The sequence below is a fragment of the Malaclemys terrapin genome, chromosome 1 (genome assembly GCF_027887155.1).
Source record: "Malaclemys terrapin pileata isolate rMalTer1 chromosome 1, rMalTer1.hap1, whole genome shotgun sequence".
NCBI classification, from domain to species: domain Eukaryota; kingdom Metazoa; phylum Chordata; order Testudines; family Emydidae; genus Malaclemys; species Malaclemys terrapin.
Window position 1 is genome coordinate 215,696,077 of NC_071505.1, and position 19,317 is coordinate 215,715,393.

Genomic DNA, 19,317 nt, shown 5'->3' on the forward strand with positions numbered 1-19,317 from the left:
GGGTATCACTATTGCCAAAGCACAGTCGGTTTCTGCTGCTTTTTGTGTGGTTCTGTCACAACAACTCTGGAGAGAATTTTTTTTTAAAAAAGAATAAAAAATGTGGCTATAAAACCAAAAAACTGACAGGGCAGGTGAAAAATCTGAAATTACTTTCAAATTTAAGAAATAAAATTAACTAGATTTCAAGTTGATGGTATCGCTTTAGTAACAACTGACCTGCATATAGATAGATTCCAAAGCACCATGAAATGGCTCAGCATAATAAGGTTAAATAAAACCTTAAATTGTTGTGTATTAAAAGCAAAGTACAATGACCTCATCACACAGCCTGGTGCAAACAGTAAGGCATACATGACATTAATTAACATTTAGCCGTAAGTCACTCCAGAAGGAGATGCTCCCTAAGGGACAGAGGGCCAACCCATTATTTTCAGAAGTAGCCCTACTATAACTGCTCACCTGTATGAGTAAGATATTCATTTAGTTATATCTTCACTGGTGTAGTTATTCAGCTTGCCAGTTACTACTCCAGATAACATAAGCAATAAATTCTCCTAATTCAGCCTGAACAACAAGACTCTGAATAAGGTAATATTCTAAAAACAAACCTCAGATGCCTTCAAAATCTATATGCCAAACGTTTCCCATTACCTTGCAATTCCTTGAAGGTAATCAATGGACTCTGTATTACATGTGCTGTATTAATACTGACCTTTGGAGACACACTCACGCTGATTACATTGTAAAAGGCTCAGTGGCTGCATATAAAAATGTCAATCAAAAATAAGCAAACTGCATTTGCAGTTAAGTCAAGTGACATTTATAGAAATGAACAACTGGGGGCAATAGAGTTGCAAATTGATGTTACAGTAGCATATATACCAGGGATAAAAGCGTGACATAATTTTGCCTTGTTTTTTTGCAGAGGGTTATAAACTATTTCAAACAGAAAAATGTGGTACCTGACAATAGTTGAGGACTTCCAGAAGGGTTTTCTGCTGATCTCCTGTGTAGGACGCTTCAGACACACTTCCCTGTTTCATTCCAAAATAAAGAAGCTAAGCTGAAACTTAAAATCATCATGCTTTGCAGCCAGAAACATATACAGAGAAACACCCAGCTTTAGGATCTCATATCATGTTAAAAAAAACAAAACCACAAAACTGTTTTTGTAATGAACCCCCAAAGCAACAGTCATTACCAATAAAAAAAAAAATGACTTACACATTCATAATCTGGTTCATACTCATAAATGACACTTCCACCATCTTCATATTCTGTTTCCCTGGATCTTATCTAGAAAAAAATATTAAGAAACATGTAAAATTAGGAATAATCACAGAATACAAAGCATAAAACAGTCTAGATCGGGGTTCTCAATCTTTTTCTTTCTGAGACCCCCCCAATATGCTATAAAAACTCCACGGCTCAGCTGTGCCACAGCTATATGGTTTTCTGCATATAAAAGTCTGGGTCAGTGTTAGGGGGTAGCAAGAAGGGCAATAGCCCGGTGCACCATGCCACAAGGGGCCCTGTAAAGCTAAGTTGCTCAGGATTCAGCTTCAGCCCCGGGTCAGGGGGCAGGGCTCAGAGACCCAGGCTTCAGGACCATACAGTGAGGCTTCAGCTTTCTGCCCTGGGCGCCAGCAAGTCTAATGCTGGCCCTGCTTGGCAGACCCCCTGAAACCTGCTCGTGGCCCCCCAGGGGCTCCCGGACCCCTGCTTGAGAACCACTGGTCTAGAGGACCTATATATTTTTTCAGAACCCAAGGCATTGGTTTAATATATTAGGGGTAGCAACTAATGAGGAGGATGTTTTCAAACACAGCAGATTAATATATATTTGTTCTAGTATTAGGCACAACCTAACTGTGACATATAAGTTTTCAAGTCAGTTTTCCTTTATAAGGATTACAAATAGTTTAAAATAAAATATACATACATATCCAGGTACATTTTATTTACACTTGAGTTTATTAAAAAGTAAAGAAACAAAATCTACATTATTTTTCACATCTTGTAAGGTTTACTTGCTGCAGGTCTCTCAGCTAGGTCAAAGCTACCCAATTTCACTTTTGTTTGTAGTCAGTTATTAGTCAATATCACTTTCAATTACTCATGTACTAAAACATGTGGAAAAGTGTTTAGGCTGCAGTGAATGGTTATTAAAAAAATTCACTGCAATTTTAAAAAATTGAAATCTTTCCACTGATTGTTTTGCAAAAAAATTATTTTTTTTTACAACCAAGGCCTTGCCAATAAGTAAACTGGTTTAACTTATATCAGTTTTTATATAGATTTAGTTAGAACCAGTGCAAAACCATGTTAGATGTTCTTATTTTGGTATATCTTAAAACTGTTTTTATATCAATTTAAATTGTTCTAATCAATTTAGTGTATTATTTGTATTTTGGTAAACCCTAGAAGCCAGGGCCCCATTGTGCTAGACACTGTACAAACATCTGTCAGGTTTAATATTAATTTTTGTGATGGTTTAAATGAGTCAATTTAAAAGTCACACATTTGTTTAAATCAGTGCATCTTTGCTTGCAGACAAGCCCTTATATGTTGGGGTAAACCTGATCGGACACTGGGTGTCCTTGTACTCCTGAAGCACTAATGCTCTTTGGCATGGCTCTTGGAGCCGTTACTATTGCTATGTAAGGATGTGGCTGGAGAGTTAAATGGTGGCCTTTCCCATAGGAATATAGGGCTCCATGAATGTTTTCATAACAGAATGCTACTTAGTATAGCTAGGAGCAGGCTGTAGGTTATGTGATGCTAAAGTGGATGTAAAACATTAAAAATAAAGATCTTTTGTTTAACACAAACTCTTCTTTCATTAATGTGAAGAACAAAACAGCTAGGGCCTGGTCTCTTCTTCAAGAAAGACCATTTTAAGTAAAACAGCAGACACAACAAAACATGCAGGTAACATTTAAAGAGCCCATGGAAGTGCCTCTTCAGAAGCTAAGAGAAAGAGGATATGTGTACACTTATTAAAAACCTGTGGCTGGCCCATACCAACTGACTTAGGCTCTAGGACCCTGTGAGGTGGAAGGTCCCAGAGCTTAGGCTGTAGCCTAAGCCCCAATGTCTACCCTGCAATTAAACAGCCCTGCAGCCTGAGCCCTTTGAGCCCAAGTCAGCTGGCACAGGCCAGCTGCCAGTTTTTAACTGCAGTGTACACATGCTTAGAGTGTCCCTTGTTATATGAAAGTTTCCTGTAGACAGGAATCAACAGTGCCACCCTGTGGAGAAAGAGACTTACGTAAAATAAAGATGCTCGTTTTACTTGTAAGCTGTGAGAAGCCCTTCTTGCCCAGCATAAACTATTTTGCATTTGATTTTTTTTTTAAATTACACCAAATTTCTGCCAGACTACTCAAATGAAAAATGATATAATGTGTAATACTGTCAGAGTTCAAATATAATCTGGCGCCCTGTTTTAGTACTGACGAGACCACTTTGTTGGTTTATTTAAAATGTAAACTTTTTCTCTTTTATATTCTTCAGCTGGCCATTAAAGCATAGCTCCATGCTATGAACCAAGTTCTGCCCATAGGCATGCATCAATGTGAGAGCTGCGTGATCTATTTTTGGACATAGTTTGCCCAATGATTTGCCCATCAGTCAACAGGTTAGGAAGGATGATTGGTATCACTCCATCTAGAAACCTGTCAGAAAAGAAGGAAGTGTCCCTAATGCATCCTTCTTTTTAGAAGGATATGAGCTTCCATGTCAAAGGTTTGCATGCAGGACCAACCCTTAGATTATCAGCTTTTCAGGAAAGGAGCTGTCTCTTCCTCTGCGCATGTACAATGCCTAGCAAAATGGGGCTCCAACCCTTATAAAAGCCTCTTGACACTACTGTAATACAAATAATAATAATAATCCACAAAAGGGGGAATATATAAGACAATTCTCTCACATAAGAACTGGAATTGCTAATAGCAGTGTAATTTGCCTGAAAAGGCAGAGCAAGTGTTTGTTTAGATACACATACCATGCTATTTCTCACCAGAGAGGGGGTAAGTCGTTGTCTTTTATGCAAAAAAACATACTCCATTTCTTCTGGGTTCTGACCATCTCTCTGCATACTTGTAGAATGGCTCATCTGTGACACCACTGGCTCACTCAGTACTGACAAACCTTCCCCTCCTATAAAAGCCAAAGTTAAAAGAAAGCATGTTAGAAAACTCCTCCCACTGAATTGACAGGAATTGTTTCAGGGAAATTCTATGGCCTGTATTATACAGAAGGTCAGACTAGATGATCACAATGGTCCCTTTTGGCCTTGGAATCTAGGAATTAGACATCTGTCATGAAAAGCAAGAATAATAGATTTTTAAAAAACTTCAGCATCCTGGCCATTTAAGATTAATTACTAGCTAACTATCAAGCACTAAATTATTTGCTCATTTTATCCTCTAATTAGAGTTTATTAAACTTTATTCCTTCCAATTTCTCCTCAAAATGCATTTCATTTGCCATACTTTCCATTGTTGACTTTCACTCCTGAGTTACCCATGCCTCTTCTTGTCTTATCTCATTCTTCATTTAAAAACCCCCACACAACAAAAATCTATGAATTAGAATTTAAACACATTGTTCACAATGCGATACAGAACGCACCATTCTCTGTATTTGCTTTACTCGCATCTCTCCCTTCCTTAAGTATTCACTCCTTTTATCACCTTCAGTTTTTGAGTGTGTTTCTCTCTGTGAAGAGCCGTGCAAAGAAAAAGACCTGGTCCTAATCCCTGCCCCAAAAAGTTGATGATCTAGAGCAAACTAACTGATGTTGTTTGATTAACACTTAAACAGCAAAACTGTACATCTGCAAAAAAATACTTGACATTGGCCAACTACTATTTTAACACTTTTACATGACTAAATTAAGTTTGCCTGCGATTGACAGAAAAAAAAAAAAGTTACTGCTTCTTGAACGAGAATCATATGTCAAATTTGATCCTAAACTTTACAACTAAGTAAGAGGACCAGATCTTCAGCCCATCTCAAGTCTCCTTTGAACTGGCACAAAGGGAATTAAAAATAAGGACTGGAAAGGAGGGGCTGGCAGGTGATGTGATCCTGGCTGGCAGCATTGCTCCTTGAGAGCTGCTATCTGCCAGGGCAAGATAGAGCATAATCATCCCCTTGTTATCTTGTGCTACCTTGTTGGTTTTTTTTGTATTTCACCTATTGGCTCTCATCTTATACTTATCAGAGGGGTAACCATGTTAGTCTGTATCCACAAGAAAAACAAGGAGTCCAGTGGCACCTTAAAGACTAACAGATTTATTTGGGCATAAGCTTTTGTGGGTAAAAAACCCCAATTCTTCAGATGTATGGAGTGAAAATTACAGATACACGCATAAATATATTGGCACATGAAGAGAAGGGAGTTATCTTACAAGTGGCGAACCAGTACTTAGGTTGTAAGCTGTTTGGGAAAAGGACTCTCTTTTTGTTATGCATTTGTACAGGGCCTAGCGCAATGGGGCGCCCTGATCTCCCATTGCGATCCCTAGCTTCTATTGATTTACAAACAAATAATTATTAATATACATGAGGCTCTTTCAACAAGACTCGGGGTGAAATGGAGAAAAGAGTGTTAAGTCACCTGATGCACCAAGTGCTGCTTGAGGGCACTTGGGGATCTAGCCCATAAAGTCCAGAAACACAATTTGAACTAGTATGGGTGACTTGCAACACAAGCAATGCAAAATACTGGTTCTCTCTCTCTCTCTCTCTCTCTCTCTCACACACACACACACACACACCCCACCCCCTCCTGCTCTGCACGACTCAGCAAATCATAGGCCTAACCAATTTCACCTCTCAGGCAGTGAGAATGTCTCTCACCTCTTCATTCTGACCTTACTGCTTCCCTTCTAGAAACCTGAGGTCCCACAAATCATAAGAAATTCCTGTATGATGGAAGTTCTGTCATGTCTCTAACTACATCGTCAAAAACAATGACACTACAATTACATACAAATAAGGTTGCAAAGTCAAGCACTGAAAAGGTATGACATGCCAGATTAAGACTGTCCATACAGATGGAATTTTTGGAAACTTTGCAGCAACCTTTTAGCAAATTCTACTGAGCATCTGCAAATGGCAATTTCCAATGGCTTGGAACTCTGGCAAATCTTCATGGATTTTCATAGGGAAAGCGAAAGGCACATCTCAGCCTCCAAACCTATTCTCCTGCCAAATTTCCAGTTCCTGCCTCAAACCCTGAAAGTAGAAGAACTCTTTAAAGAAAAAGCTCTTAAAAGAAACAGCTGGAGGCAAAAAAATTAACAGAATTACTTATTTCTGTCTAATTTTATTATTTGTATTACTGTAGCACCGAGGAGCCAGTCTGGACCAGGACCCCATTGTGATAGGATGTGCTGTAAACAAAGACAGTCTCTGCCACAAAGGTCTTACAATCTAAGTATAAGACAAGAGGTAACAGATAGATAGATACAGACAAACTGATGGGGGAGTACAAGGAAACAAAGAGACAATATTGGTTAGCATGATAGGCAGTGGTCTCAGCACACCGGCACTGCCAATCTTTTTGCAGGAATCATGGCAAAAAAAGAGTTTTAAGAAGGGATTTGACAGAACAATGAAGTGGCTTTGCAGATATTTATGGGGAGCTGCTCCCAAGCATGAGGAGCAGCATGGAAGAAAGAAGAAAGATACTTGTTTGAAAATTTAACAAGTGGACAATAGACACTAGCAGCATTGGACAATCTGAGGCAGAAGTCAACATCTTCATAGTGAATGAGAGATGATAGGTAGAGACAGGATAGAACATGATGGGCTTTGTAAGTGCAAACAGGGCCTAGCACAATGGGGCAGCCCTGATCTCCCATTGCGGTCCCTAGCTTCTATTGATTTACAACAACAGTTTATGCTTGATGCAATAAAGAAAGGGGAGCCAGTGGAGGGATACGAAGATAGGAGTGATGTGGTCAAAGTGATGGACTAGGAGAATTCTCTTTGTAGCAGCAGTCTGAATGGATACCAGAGGGGCAAAACTGCATTTGTCAAAGCCAGAGAGAAGGACATTGCAGTAATTGACAAGTGAGATGATGAGCGTTTTAGCAGTGTGAAGGGATAGCAAAGGTCATATTTTAAAGATGTTATGCAGAAAAAAAAACAACAATATCTAGACATAGCCTAATGCGAGGACTTACAGAAAGGTCCAAGCTGAAGTTAACAGCTAGGTTACGGGCCTGAATGACAGGCAGGATGGTGGTGTTGTCCACAATGATCAAGAAAGGAGGTGGTGGGGAGATTAAGAACTCTGGTTGAGCCATGTTGAACTTGAGCTGATAGCTCGATATCCTCAAGGAGGTTCAGAGACAGACAGACGGACACTTTAGTTTGGACAGAAGACAGGTCTGGAGTGGAGAGGTAGATCTGTGAGTTGTCAGGGTGGAGATGGTGATTTGCAGATGTGATTACTCAGAGATAAGGCATAGTACGAGAAGAGAAGGGGACCAAGGACACAACCCCGTGAACTCCCAGAAAATAAGTTAATTCTTGAAAAATGGCTGAACCACTTTTGCTGAAACTTTATTAAAAATATATCAGCTTAATGTAGAGAACAAACATGGACAATTTCAGTCCAAATGGTTAAGTCTGGAAAAGTTATTTTGATGCTGACAGACGAGGTGCCAGCTCATGCCAAAGAAAGACCCAAGGCCTCAGTGAACACTGACAAATGCATAGCTTTTAACCAGTCCGACTTACCTGCGGGTTAGCATAATTAGAAATAGACATTGGGGTTATAAGAATGTGTTTAGACTTTATGGAATGCTTGTAGGATGCTGCATGTATTAATCCTAATTATACTATCTGTATCTCATGGTATAAAGCTATATTGAATTGTAAACCTCTGTAATTGCGTTGTAAACCTCTGTAATTGTGTAACTCACCAAACAGGAAAAGCAGCATTAATGAAGGTAAAGTGCTTGTCCTGCACTCAGGATGGCCCAATGAAGGCAAATGAGATATTGTGTAGCATCAAAGGACAGAGACTTTCTTGATTGCATTCCTCACTCCCTCCAGGAAGGGAACGCGTGTGCATGAACTCATCCCATCAGCTTGGATTCTGGAGTGAAGGGGATAAAAATGCCTGACAAGGAGAAACTGGGTCTCTTTTTGCGGTCTGGACTCTAAGAGGCAAAGATTCCTAAACAGAAGGAAGAGATCCCCATGTTGCTTAGCTTGGGTGAGCCCTATAGGATGTATAGAGCTGCTTATTATAGAAGCTTATATTATCTTTTTAAATCTAAGACTGTAACTCATTTGTGTGTATGCTTCCTGTTTTAACTTTGTAAGTAACTATTTCTTTTCTTAATTAATAAATCTTTGGTTAGTTTATTACAGGATTGGCTACAGGCATTGTCTTTGGTTTGAAATCTGAATACAACTGACCTGAGGTAAGTGACTGGTCCTTTCAGACTGGAGTAACCTGAATATTGCTGTGATTTTTGGTGTAAAGTGACCATCTATCACATAGTCCAGCTTGCCTGGATGGCAAGATATACTGGAATGCCCAAGGGGACTGTCTGTGACGCGATGTTAAGACTGTTACAGTACTTTAGGAGTTCATACTTGTTACTGGGTTGGTGAAATATAATTATAGAAAATACAACCAGTTTGGGGATTCTGCCCTTCTTTTTGACAGTCTGCCCTGAGGCTGGCGCTCTCAGTTGTGAGCCGCTCAAGACAACATGACAGTTATCAGCTGAAAACAGGGGCTTTTAATAGTAAGTGCTGGACACCCTCAAATGTAATAGCTGCCAACTCTTACTATGACAGCATTCTTTAAAAGTTCCTTACTTGCTTTAAAAATAACAACACCCAGCCACCATTTTGGGGGGTAGGGATGGGAGGGGCCTCACAAAATGATCATCATGTTTCCTCTGCTGATTCTGAAATAATAGTTAAATTATCCTCCGAGACTTGGGCTGACATCCATCTGTGACTGCTGGTTCACAAACAGATGACCTGGCATGTTTGTTCTGCTGTATTAGAAAACAAAACAAAATAAAATACCCCTCACTATAGCTGGGGAGAGATGAGGAAAAGAAGGGAGAGGGGATATCAATGTGTTTTCAAGTAGAAATCTACAAAAACCAAGAAAACTTTACTATCAAGCAGAAAACAATAGAAAACAACAGTGTCAGTGTTATGAAACATGGGAGCTGGCTTGGATCCACTGAAGAGCTATCCTGACAATAATTGCTGTAAATAGTTGCTTGTGTTTAGGACCCTTTTACACAATGCTTGTTTCGTCCATTTCCCATGCATAGTTGGTAATTTTGCTTTTTAAAAAATGTTTTGCTGAACACACTCAAACAAATTTAACTGCCTAAACACACATACTACCTTCATGGGCATCTTGTATCCAATAGTAAGCAAGCAAAGTTTCTCAAGACTACAACCAATTCTCCCCCAGCTAGAGTTCAGAACATTAAAGGGTGCCTACAGTTGGCAACACCCCAACTTAAATGACCACTGTACTAGAATAGTGCATACAAGAATTTTCATGGTATTCCAATTAATTTAGCTAAATGCCACACCTACTGGGCAGCCAGGTTTCTCTGGTCTTGTTTTTTTCCCTCCAAATTACACACTAATCTTCTTACAACGGATTCCACACCTCTACCCGATATAATGCAACCCGATAGAACACGAATTTGGATATAATGTGGTAAAACAGCGCTCTGGGGGGCGGGGCTGCACGCTCTGGTGGATCAGCGCGTCAGGCTCCAACACACTGCTCTGAATGGCATGTTAAGGTCCAGGGGGTTGGACAAGGGGCAGAGGCTCTCGGGGGGTGGTCGGGGACGGGGGTGAGGGAGGGGTTGGATGGTTCAGAGATTCTGGGGGTGGGGCAGTCAGGGGACGGGGAACGGGGGCGTTGGATACGGCATGGGAGTCCTGGGGGTGATTAGGGACGGGGAGGGTCTCTGGAGGGGGGCGGTCAGGGGACAAGGAGCAGGGGCTTAGATAGGGGGTGGGGTCTTGGGAGGGGTGGTTAGGGGCGGGGGATCTCTGGAGGGAGCAGTCAGGGGACAAGGAATGGGGAGGTTGAATGGGTCGGTGGTTTTGAGGGGTCAGTCAGGGGGCGGGAAGTAGGTGGGGATCAGATAGGGGGCGGGGCCAGACTGTTTGGGGAGGCACAGCATCTTGCATACACCGTGTTAGCTCTAACAAAAATGATTTGTTGACTATTAATAACTGAAATGCTCGAGGCCAAAGCAAGTTCGATATAACGCGGTTTCACCTATAACGCGGTAAGATTTTTTGGCTCCTGAGGACAGCGTTATATCGGGGTAGAGGTGTATTTGAAATAATGAATTCCTATGTATATGTGAGAAAAACAATTCTTAAACATTATTGAGATCACCACTAACAGGGAAGATCCTTAAGGGGAAACAGATTCTAAAGTTACTTGTTTTAAACTATACTATCAAAACCATTTAATAAGTAGCTTTTTTAAGGTTTTAGAGTCACACACACAACAGAAAAAGTAATGGGGAATATAGTGTTAAAGATACAATCACTGAGCACTCTGCCAGAAGGATGGGCCATGGGCATTAACTCTCAGAAGAAATTAAGTGTATTTACCATAAGCAAGTTGAGTCATGTAGTGATCATCACTGTTTACTTGAGCATTTTGTTCCACTGACACGCAGCCTTGTGTGGACAGTCCATTTTCTGTATCTTCTATTTCAGAATTTTCAATTATCACAGCTTCAACATCATCCTCAACTCTCACAGAAACATAATCTAAAAGCATGTACAGAAAGAAAGAGAAGTCTGGACACCATTCTGTATACCATTCTAATGGCAGTAGCAAATTTACCAAACCTAGTATTACCCACTTATTTGAACTGTACAATAGCTTAGCTGTAATTAAACTGAAATTTGAGTGTTTAAGATTTAAGTCATCTTCCAAGACATGCACTGTGATTCTAAGTGATATTAACAAGGGAGAAGGTTACAAAGCACTTTGGGTGAGATTTTAAAAAGCACTTAGCATCGGCGTAACTGTTTCTACAGACTAAGAACTGTTAGGCCCCGGGAGCACCCTTTATGTTTAAATACTTAATGGCACTGAAATTGGAGAACCATCGAGAAAATATAATTACAAAGAGCTAGGTTTAATACTATCAAAGTAAATCAGTTCACAGTTCTATGCGTAGTTGTTATATTATGGTAGCATTTGAGCCCTAACAGGAATGAGGTCCCAATATGAGAGACACTGCAAACATACAGAAAGACAAAGGTCCTGTCCTGAAATGCTTACAGTCTAACTGTAACATGCCAAATGTTGACACAACCACAGTAAACGCTCTGGGTTCAGAATGTTTGCACTGCAGCTAAGTCTGGCATTTCCTTTATTTTGAGAAAACACTTTTTAAAAAATTACATGCAATATAACTATGTTAAAGGAACAATAAGACTATAAGATCAAGCACTGAAAAGTTAGGAAGAGTCAGAATTCAGGCTGCCTGTGCAACTATAACTTAGTATCATAATACATATGCATCAGGAGGCTATCTTTAGCCGCATGCTGTTTTTCCACAGGACCCCTACCTGATTCAGTACATAACATGGACTGTGCTCTGGGTATGAATCTACTGCCTTTCCTCTTTGCTCCTATCCAATTACTCTCCCACACTCAGTTTTCTGATCAAACCAAAAATGGGATATAGAGCCTTTTCCCATCAGGTCTTTAAAAAGCTCTTCAATAACATAGTTTGAGCCTATTCACTCAAGCAAGACCAGATCCTATTCTAGCAGCATTTGGGCACTATCGCATTATGACACATTGACTCAGCATGTTAAAGGTCCTTTCAGAGAGGTACTTAAGCACATGAGTAATACCGCAAGAATCAATGGGATTACAGCTATGCTTAAGTTAGGCACTTGCTTAAGAGGCTGGCTGAATTGGGGCATTGTATATATAGAATAGGTGTGTGTTATTATTTATATATAAACAAACAAACGGGTGGCCAAACTGTGGTTCCAAGCCACATGTGGCTCTTTTACAGTTAAAATGTAGCTCTCAGAGACCCCTCCACACACCCCCATTCTCCACCTACCAGACTTGGGGGCGGGGGGAGGGTTAGGACCGCTGCCTTGCAGTGGGGTGGTGAGATAGGGGCTTCTGCCAGAGGGGAGGGGGATCTCAGGGTTTCAAACCCACAGGGTCCACCTGCTGGGGCTTGGGGCTTCAGCAGGAGCAGGGCTGAACCCCTGAGCCCTGGCAGGTGTCTCCCAAGGCGCTGAAGCCCCAACTCTTGGCAAGTGTACTCTGGCTCTCAAAGTTCTGAATATTGTCATATGCGGCCCGGCAGGCCAGTAAGTTTGGCCACCCCCGATATATAAAATGATAAATTGTCTGCAGCTTAGACAGGTAAGTCTGATCTAACGGATATAGCCATAAACTACAGTTTATTTTAAAACTTGTACAATTACAAAACAAACAAGTTGCTTGCTTGTCTGTTGATGCCAACAAAATAATTATTCCTCAGCACACAGATGCATAAGAGAGGCTGGAAACTTTCACAGTTGTTTTAAGAAATATTTTATTTATTGAATTTTGTGTTAAAAATAGTTTAATATGAAATAATATAGACATACATCTTTCCCAATAAACTGACTTATTAAAAAAAAAAACAACTGTGGAAGTTTGCAGACATCTGCAGATCAGCCCTTCCTGTCTCAAATTCTGTCAACAATTTGGACTTTTTGCTGGAAAGTGGCAGTAAAATGCAGCACTCAATGAGATATCTGAACCACTCAGTCATGAGGAACCTAAAACAATGACAAGTATTTCTAGAAAAAGGAAGTGTATTTTGAATATTCAGTATAGTCTGCCACTATAATCTCACTATTTTTACTAAGTGTCCATTTAGCTGACCACAGCAGTTTTAGTTCAAAGGGAAGACTTGATAAAGAAACAAACCCCTTTGCAATTTTAGAGGGAATTATTATTTCTGCTGTTTTTGGCATTCTTTGAGATGCTTAATAAAAAACAAACTCAAAGTGTCATTAACACTCCTGATCTGTTATTTAAACCAGTAATGAAATGCTCGCTGAGAAATCCTGACTGCTGATAGCAAAGATCTAATGGTAAGACTGGTGGCTCATGGAGTTCATGAGCAATGGAAGAGACCTAGCAATTGGGTAACGTACTACAAGCAGTTGGGGGGGGGGGGGGGGAAGGGGCGAGGAGGGAGGAGGGAGAAGTTGAGGATCTAGAAAATCAGGACCACTTTTTAATTTAGGATTCTGGTATAAAATGCATATATTGATATAGACTTGATTAAATGCTAATGTCATCTAATACTACAGAGTTTTTAAAAAGTAAAGCGTAGTATTAGTTAAATACTGGATATGCCCTCTATTGGGGCACACTTTCCTACACCAGCAGAAGAAATGAACCTCATAATTTAATAGATCACTTCACGTTTAAGTACCACGGTCATATAGTCTAAAAGAAAAATGTTTTGCCTATTCAGGTTAAAATATCCCCGCCTTCAAAATCTTAGTACAAAAGAACATTTCAGATATATATTTACTCACAGCAGTATCTATAAAAAAAAACCCTTCTCTTTATAAATGTTTGTGCTCTTAAAAATGAGAAAATCAAGAGCACACAGCAGACAAATGCCATGTAACATGCCCCACACAGAAACTAGAATTAAGCCACCAAAATCTTTTTAATTTGTGATACAAAGCAAGATTTTAATCCAAGTTCTTCGGAGCAATAGCTAGAGCATTAACTGACTAAGTTATCCAACTCCACAATCAACATGAGTACGATCATACTGGGTCAGAGCAATGGTCCATCTAGCCCAGTGGCCAAATGCCATGTGCTTCAGAGGGAATGAACAGAACAGATAAGTATCAAGTGATCAAAAAAAAATTTTTTTACAGAGATATTTGTAAGTTTCCAGTAACTCTCTCAAGGAAACAAAAAAATCATAATTAAGAAAAATAGCGTCAAATATTCTTCAGGTTTTGAGTTGCACCTTTACAAGGGAAAAACTACTTTCACCGTAAAATGAAAAAACAAACCATACTGGTGCTTTGCTGCATCATAAATTAAGTAAGTAAATATATTTAGTGCTACTTCTTTAAATCATTTAACTAGTCATTCCAATGCATCAATAGGCTAACAAAGTTCTGCCTGGAAATGTAATAAAGAGTAAATGTATGTCCAAAGAAAGCTTCAGTCATTTAACTCTTTTCTTGCTCAGAATCAATACATACCCTGGGTTATGCTGTTTAGAAGATGGTCAGTTATTTTCAGTAAAGCAGCAGGACACTATATGCTGTATGACCCTATGGGATATACAAGTGCACCTCATACTTTGTACGTTCGGAGCTCAGGAAGATTATTATAGACAGAGCAGAGCTACACACTGATTAGAACATTCTGTCCCAAGTTTTTGTCAGTTTTGTTTGCTTAATTTAACAACATTTTATGATAATTATTCATAGTTATTTCAGCACTTTTCAGTACACTATTTATGAAGAACGCTAGTTTGCCTTTGTACAGAACCATCAGAATCTCTGCATGAAAGTTAAAAGCATTTAAAAATGCAGGGCAGCTGCTTCGTGATGACTTATATAGCTATAAAACTGTTCAACGTCTGACTGCATCAGTAAGATGCATCAAAAATTTTAATATCTTAAGCTATAGCCTATATCTAGCAAGATCAAAATTACTGCTGTCAAAAATTACTACTGTCAGTAGTGACATTTGAACACAAACTCTTCCAGAGCCTGGTTTCAACTGAGCAGATGGCTTGCTGACTATTATGTCGCTTTCCTAGTTCATTTTCACCTGCTAGGAGTGCTTCCCAAAGCACTTTGCTCTGCTTGCACCATCAGTTGGCACTGGTTAAATAACATTTTTCCACTCACTTTCACCTTGTAATGACATGCCAGTGTGAATTACGAAGTGCACAGCATATGTATGTAGTTATTTTTTGGAATACAGAACGCCTGTGTTCTGAAAAATCAGTATATAAATGTGTTGGAACCTGTTTGACATATGGTTTGCTCTGAAATGATCAGGAATGCATATTTTCACGAGAAACAGAATTGTAGCTTCATTCATAAAGCAAAACCATTATTTGATACAGATGGGTTTCTCTCTCACACATACACAGACTTGCATGAATCCTTCATTAGGAAACAATTTTTAATGTGGAGCTCTTCCTTGATTTCTTTCAGCTTTTCCCTATACTCATAGGTTTTGTATCAGACTCTTGTCCTTTTGGCTGAGGACAGATGGATATGGCACTCTCTGGAAGCAAACAATGCCAATCAAGCTATTTATTAAACCAAGAGATGCACAGTATACTAAGATTCTGACATACAAGAGTGCTGGCAAGATATCTATTTCCTGGTCATAGTCACATGATTATAGTCATATGACAGGGAGTCATTCTTCACTGCCTTTAGGGCTACTGTTGCAGAAGGCACTCTACCGTTCTTAGTCATGATTGCAGGATGATGCCTGCATTGCTTACAGGCTCAGGATCTATTTTCTGATTCTCTTTTTACCAGTATGGTGTACCTATAGAGCAATAACCTATAGAGCAACATTTTTTTTTTAAATAGTTACTTGAAGGCTCCAATAGTCTTGTCTGAAAGTTTGTCATTTAGCTTTGGGTCTCCCACAGCTCAACATTTATTTTTTTTTTTTTTTTGTAAAAATTACCCCACCCCCCCAATCAAACTGTAGCAATGAAAAGCAGAAATAGGAAAATAGTTTAAACAGAGTGGAGAAAAGTGAGATGGATGAAAGAAAGAGGAACACTGTAGAACTGTTGCAAGAAATACACTGCAAAATACACACAAAAATAAGGGTTTTGAAGATTACTTACAAAGTTTTGCCACAATAAACCAGAACAATATGAGGGACTCCCAACACAGCCTGCTCCAGAGCTGCCTAAAGACCCCCTGTGAGAATTGCTATAGAAAGACTCTACAAACTGAAACTTTCCATTTCCTATCACGTCCCATTATAAGACCCTGTTTTTAGTCGCTTATCATTTTGCTGACTTCAAATATTTGCATGGAAATTTTCCATGGTGAGTGTCTGCCTCTTGCTTAATTTTTTGAGAACACTTCAGTAAAAACAGCTCAGCCATTTCTTAAAACGAGTTTATGGGGGAAAAAAATGTTTCGCACTTGTGAAAACTTTCTTGCAACTGTTTAAGAAGGTGTAGCCCCAACATGCTTTGAAAAAGGGTCTTGAAATTTGGAAGGGGGCTGCTCTTACAACAGGAATTTGCCTTTTTACTGCCCCTGAGAAAATCTGCACAAATTTGGCCAAGTTACATGCCCCTGAAAAATCATAGTGTGCACATGCTCAGTACAGACTTGAGAGTTTAGCTACTAAATTCTCCAAAGATCCCCTGGGTACTGGCCGTATTCCAGTTTGGGACTGAACAGGACTTCACTTTTTCTGCGACTGTTCCTCCTAGCTGACCAGGGGTCACTGGACACAAAAACAGAGACCAGGGTGACTGACTGTCCCAGCTGTGCTCTCAGTGCTCCCCATGTTGCCACCCAGAAGGAAGAAGTCACCTGACTAGAACACAGAAGGTGCAAAGGGGCAAGGGAAAGAGGGGGACATTCAGGTAGGGCAGAAGGGGCAGGCAGGGATAATGGGGTAGAGTCAGATCTGCAACCACTTGGGATTGCGTTAAAAAAAAAATTACATTGGAAAAAAGTTAAGGTGGCACATCTAGTTACTCCTCAAAAGCGAAACAATACCAGCATTAAGGCAGCCTATGGGTGGAGAGGGCAGCATTTCCTGATTCCCCTCCCCCACAACTGGTGGGGACAACAAGCCCCCTCTACAGCCCACACACTAGAGGGGGAGAGGGGGAAGAGAAGGTGAGCTGCACCTCCATTGGCCTGCTAAACCCAGGGTTGTGAGGTCAATCCTTGAGGGTCAGAGAGGTAACCGTGTTAGTCTGGATCTGTAAAAAGTGCCAAAGATTCGTCTGGCACCTTATAGACTAACAGACGTATTGGAGCATAAACTTTCGTGGGTGAGTACCCACTTCATCAGACGCATCGTTGAGAGGGCCATTTAGGGAACTGGGGTAAAAATCTGTCTGGGGATTGGTCCTGCTTTGAGCAGGGGGTGGGACTAGACCCCCTGAGGTCCCTTCCACCCCCGACAGTCTATGAGTCTCTGTCTATTACCTCCTGGCCCGATTACTCCCCGCTGCAGAGGGGGGAGGGGCGGCATTCGGGTCCTGTTTAACTCCCCTCCCCCAAATCCCACACTCGCGGGGGGCGGCACCTCCCGTCCTGTCCCCCCCCCGCGGCTCGGAGCCGCCTCACGCCACAGACAAAGCTCGAGGACGCCCCCTCCTACCCCTCAAGGCAGGAGGCCACCGGCCACCACCAAGCGCCCCCTCCCTCAAAGCCCCCTCCGCCGCTCGGCCAATGACGCGACTGGCGACGAGCAGACGGGAGGACCAATAGCAACAGCAAGGTTGGTCGGAACCGGCCAATAGGGTGGGATGTTGTGGGCGTGGCTTGGCCGGCCCCGCAAAGAACGTTTGGGTCCGGCCGTTGCGAACGACAGGGGAACGTTTTCTGCAAGCGGGCAACTCCGCACGCGGGCGGCGGGGGGGCAGCTAGGCACTTACCCTCCGCGGACATGGCGCCGGCGGGCGCTGCGGGGGGTGTCCCGGCGGACGGGCGGGTGGCGAGCCGGGCTCCGCGCAGGCAGGTGTGGCCGGAATGTGGCGTTGGAAACGGAAGCGGCTTTGCCGACGTGAGCAACAAACTGTTTTGAATCCGCGCGGCTGCGCAGTGGGGACGGGGGCGCGTCTGACAAACGGCGTCCCGCCCGGGAGTGGCCCCTGGCCCCATGCGCTCCTCGGAGCCCCGCAGTTAGGGAGAGGCAGCATCTCCCGCCCTGATTAGCCCCACCCGCGGGTAGCAGGCTTGTGGGGAGCGGCCCTGACGTTCTCCATGCCCCTCACACGGGGAGGGGGGAGGTGTCTGGTCAGTCGCAGGCTGCCCCCGGGTGCAGCGTCTCTGTCCTGATCCCTGGCTGGGCGTCGGGCTAGAGACGTGTGGGGGGTGCAGGTGCCCCCTGCAAGTTTAGGGCTACCTGGCGGAGGTTGAGAACAACCGCTTTAGGCCATTGAACTCGCTAATCTATTTGTGTATGATACCAAGGGGCTTGTGTTCTCCATGGCAAGCGGCACCCAGACACTGTGACCAGATTCCTGGATTCTACAGCAAGGCTCTCAACTGCCTCCTTTCCGCCTCTCACCCCCAACAGGCTACAGTAACTCCACAGCCAACTTCTGCCACAACAACTGGTTTTCTGCATATAAAAGTCACGACTGACATTAAGGGGTAGCGAGCCAGGCAATTGCCCGGGACCCCAACAAAGCTAAGCTGCTCATGCAGTGGGGCCTCGGCTTTCTGCCCAGGGCCCCAGCAGGTCTATGCCAGCTCTTCTTGGTGGACCCTCTGAAACCTGCTAGTGGGCCCCAGAACCCTGGTGAGATTATAGGGTTGCCATCCTTCTAACTCCACAAAACCCATCACCTTTGCCCCACCCCTTCTCTGAGGCCCCACCCCGCTCTCTCTCTCTCTGTCCCCCCCCCCCCACTACACTTGTGCTTGCTCTCCCACACCCTCACTCACTTGCTCATTTTCACTGGTGTGGGGAAGGGGGTTGTGGTGCACAAGAGGGTACAGGTTCTAAGCTAGTGGGCTCTGGGGTGTGGCCAGTAATGAGGGGTTCAGGCTGCGGGAGGGGGCTCTGGGTGGGGGGTAATGGCTCTAAGATGGGGCTGGGGATGAGGGGTTTGGAGTGCAGAGGGAAAGGGTTCCAAGCAGGGGTGGGGTGAGAGGGACAGGCTCTGGGGATGATGGGTTTGGGGTGCAGAAGGGGATGCGGGCTCTGGGAGGAAGTTTGGGTACAGGAGGGGGCTCAGGGCTGAGGCCAAGGTGTGGGAAGGGGTGTGGGCCTCGGGTGGCTCCCCGGAAGCGGCAACAAGTGCCTAGGTGGAGGGGTGGCCAGTGGGCTCAGCCTGCTGCCTCCATCTGCAGGCACCGCTTCCATTGGCTGTGGTTCCTGTCCACTGGGAGCTGTGGGGACAGTGCACATAGTCCCCCCGGCCATGCCTAGGAGTTGAGGGACTTGTCACCGCTTCTGGGGAGCTGCACAGAGCCAGTAGGGAGCCAGCTGGCCCCGCCAACCAGACCTTTAAGGAGCCGCCAGGGTCC

The 19,317-nt window shown here is 42.7% G+C and overlaps 1 protein-coding gene across 6 annotated transcripts in view; it reads right to left on the reverse strand.

Annotated features, from left to right (window-relative positions):
- The window catches only part of BEND2 (BEN domain containing 2), a 35,260-nt gene extending 16,448 nt beyond the window's left edge, over window positions 1-18,812 (reverse strand). Inside the window, exons 1-6 of one of the 6 annotated variants that reach the window (XM_054006850.1) lie at window positions 17,718-18,812; window positions 12,132-12,277; window positions 10,651-10,812; window positions 4,010-4,164; window positions 1,228-1,299; window positions 966-1,037 (exon numbers count right to left, since the gene is read on the reverse strand). In XM_054006850.1, coding sequence (XP_053862825.1) covers window positions 966-1,037; window positions 1,228-1,299; window positions 4,010-4,164; window positions 10,651-10,669 — 318 coding nt within the window. In that variant the 5' untranslated portion in view covers window positions 10,670-10,812; window positions 12,132-12,277; window positions 17,718-18,812. Of the gene's footprint in view, window positions 1-965; window positions 1,038-1,227; window positions 1,300-4,009; window positions 4,165-4,638; window positions 5,416-7,946; window positions 8,123-10,650; window positions 10,813-12,131; window positions 12,278-17,717 lie in introns of those variants that run through there. The other 5 variants (XM_054006841.1, XM_054006832.1, XM_054006858.1 and 2 more) reach the window with 5 other exon arrangements.
- Between the last annotated feature and the right edge of the window lie 505 nt (window positions 18,813-19,317).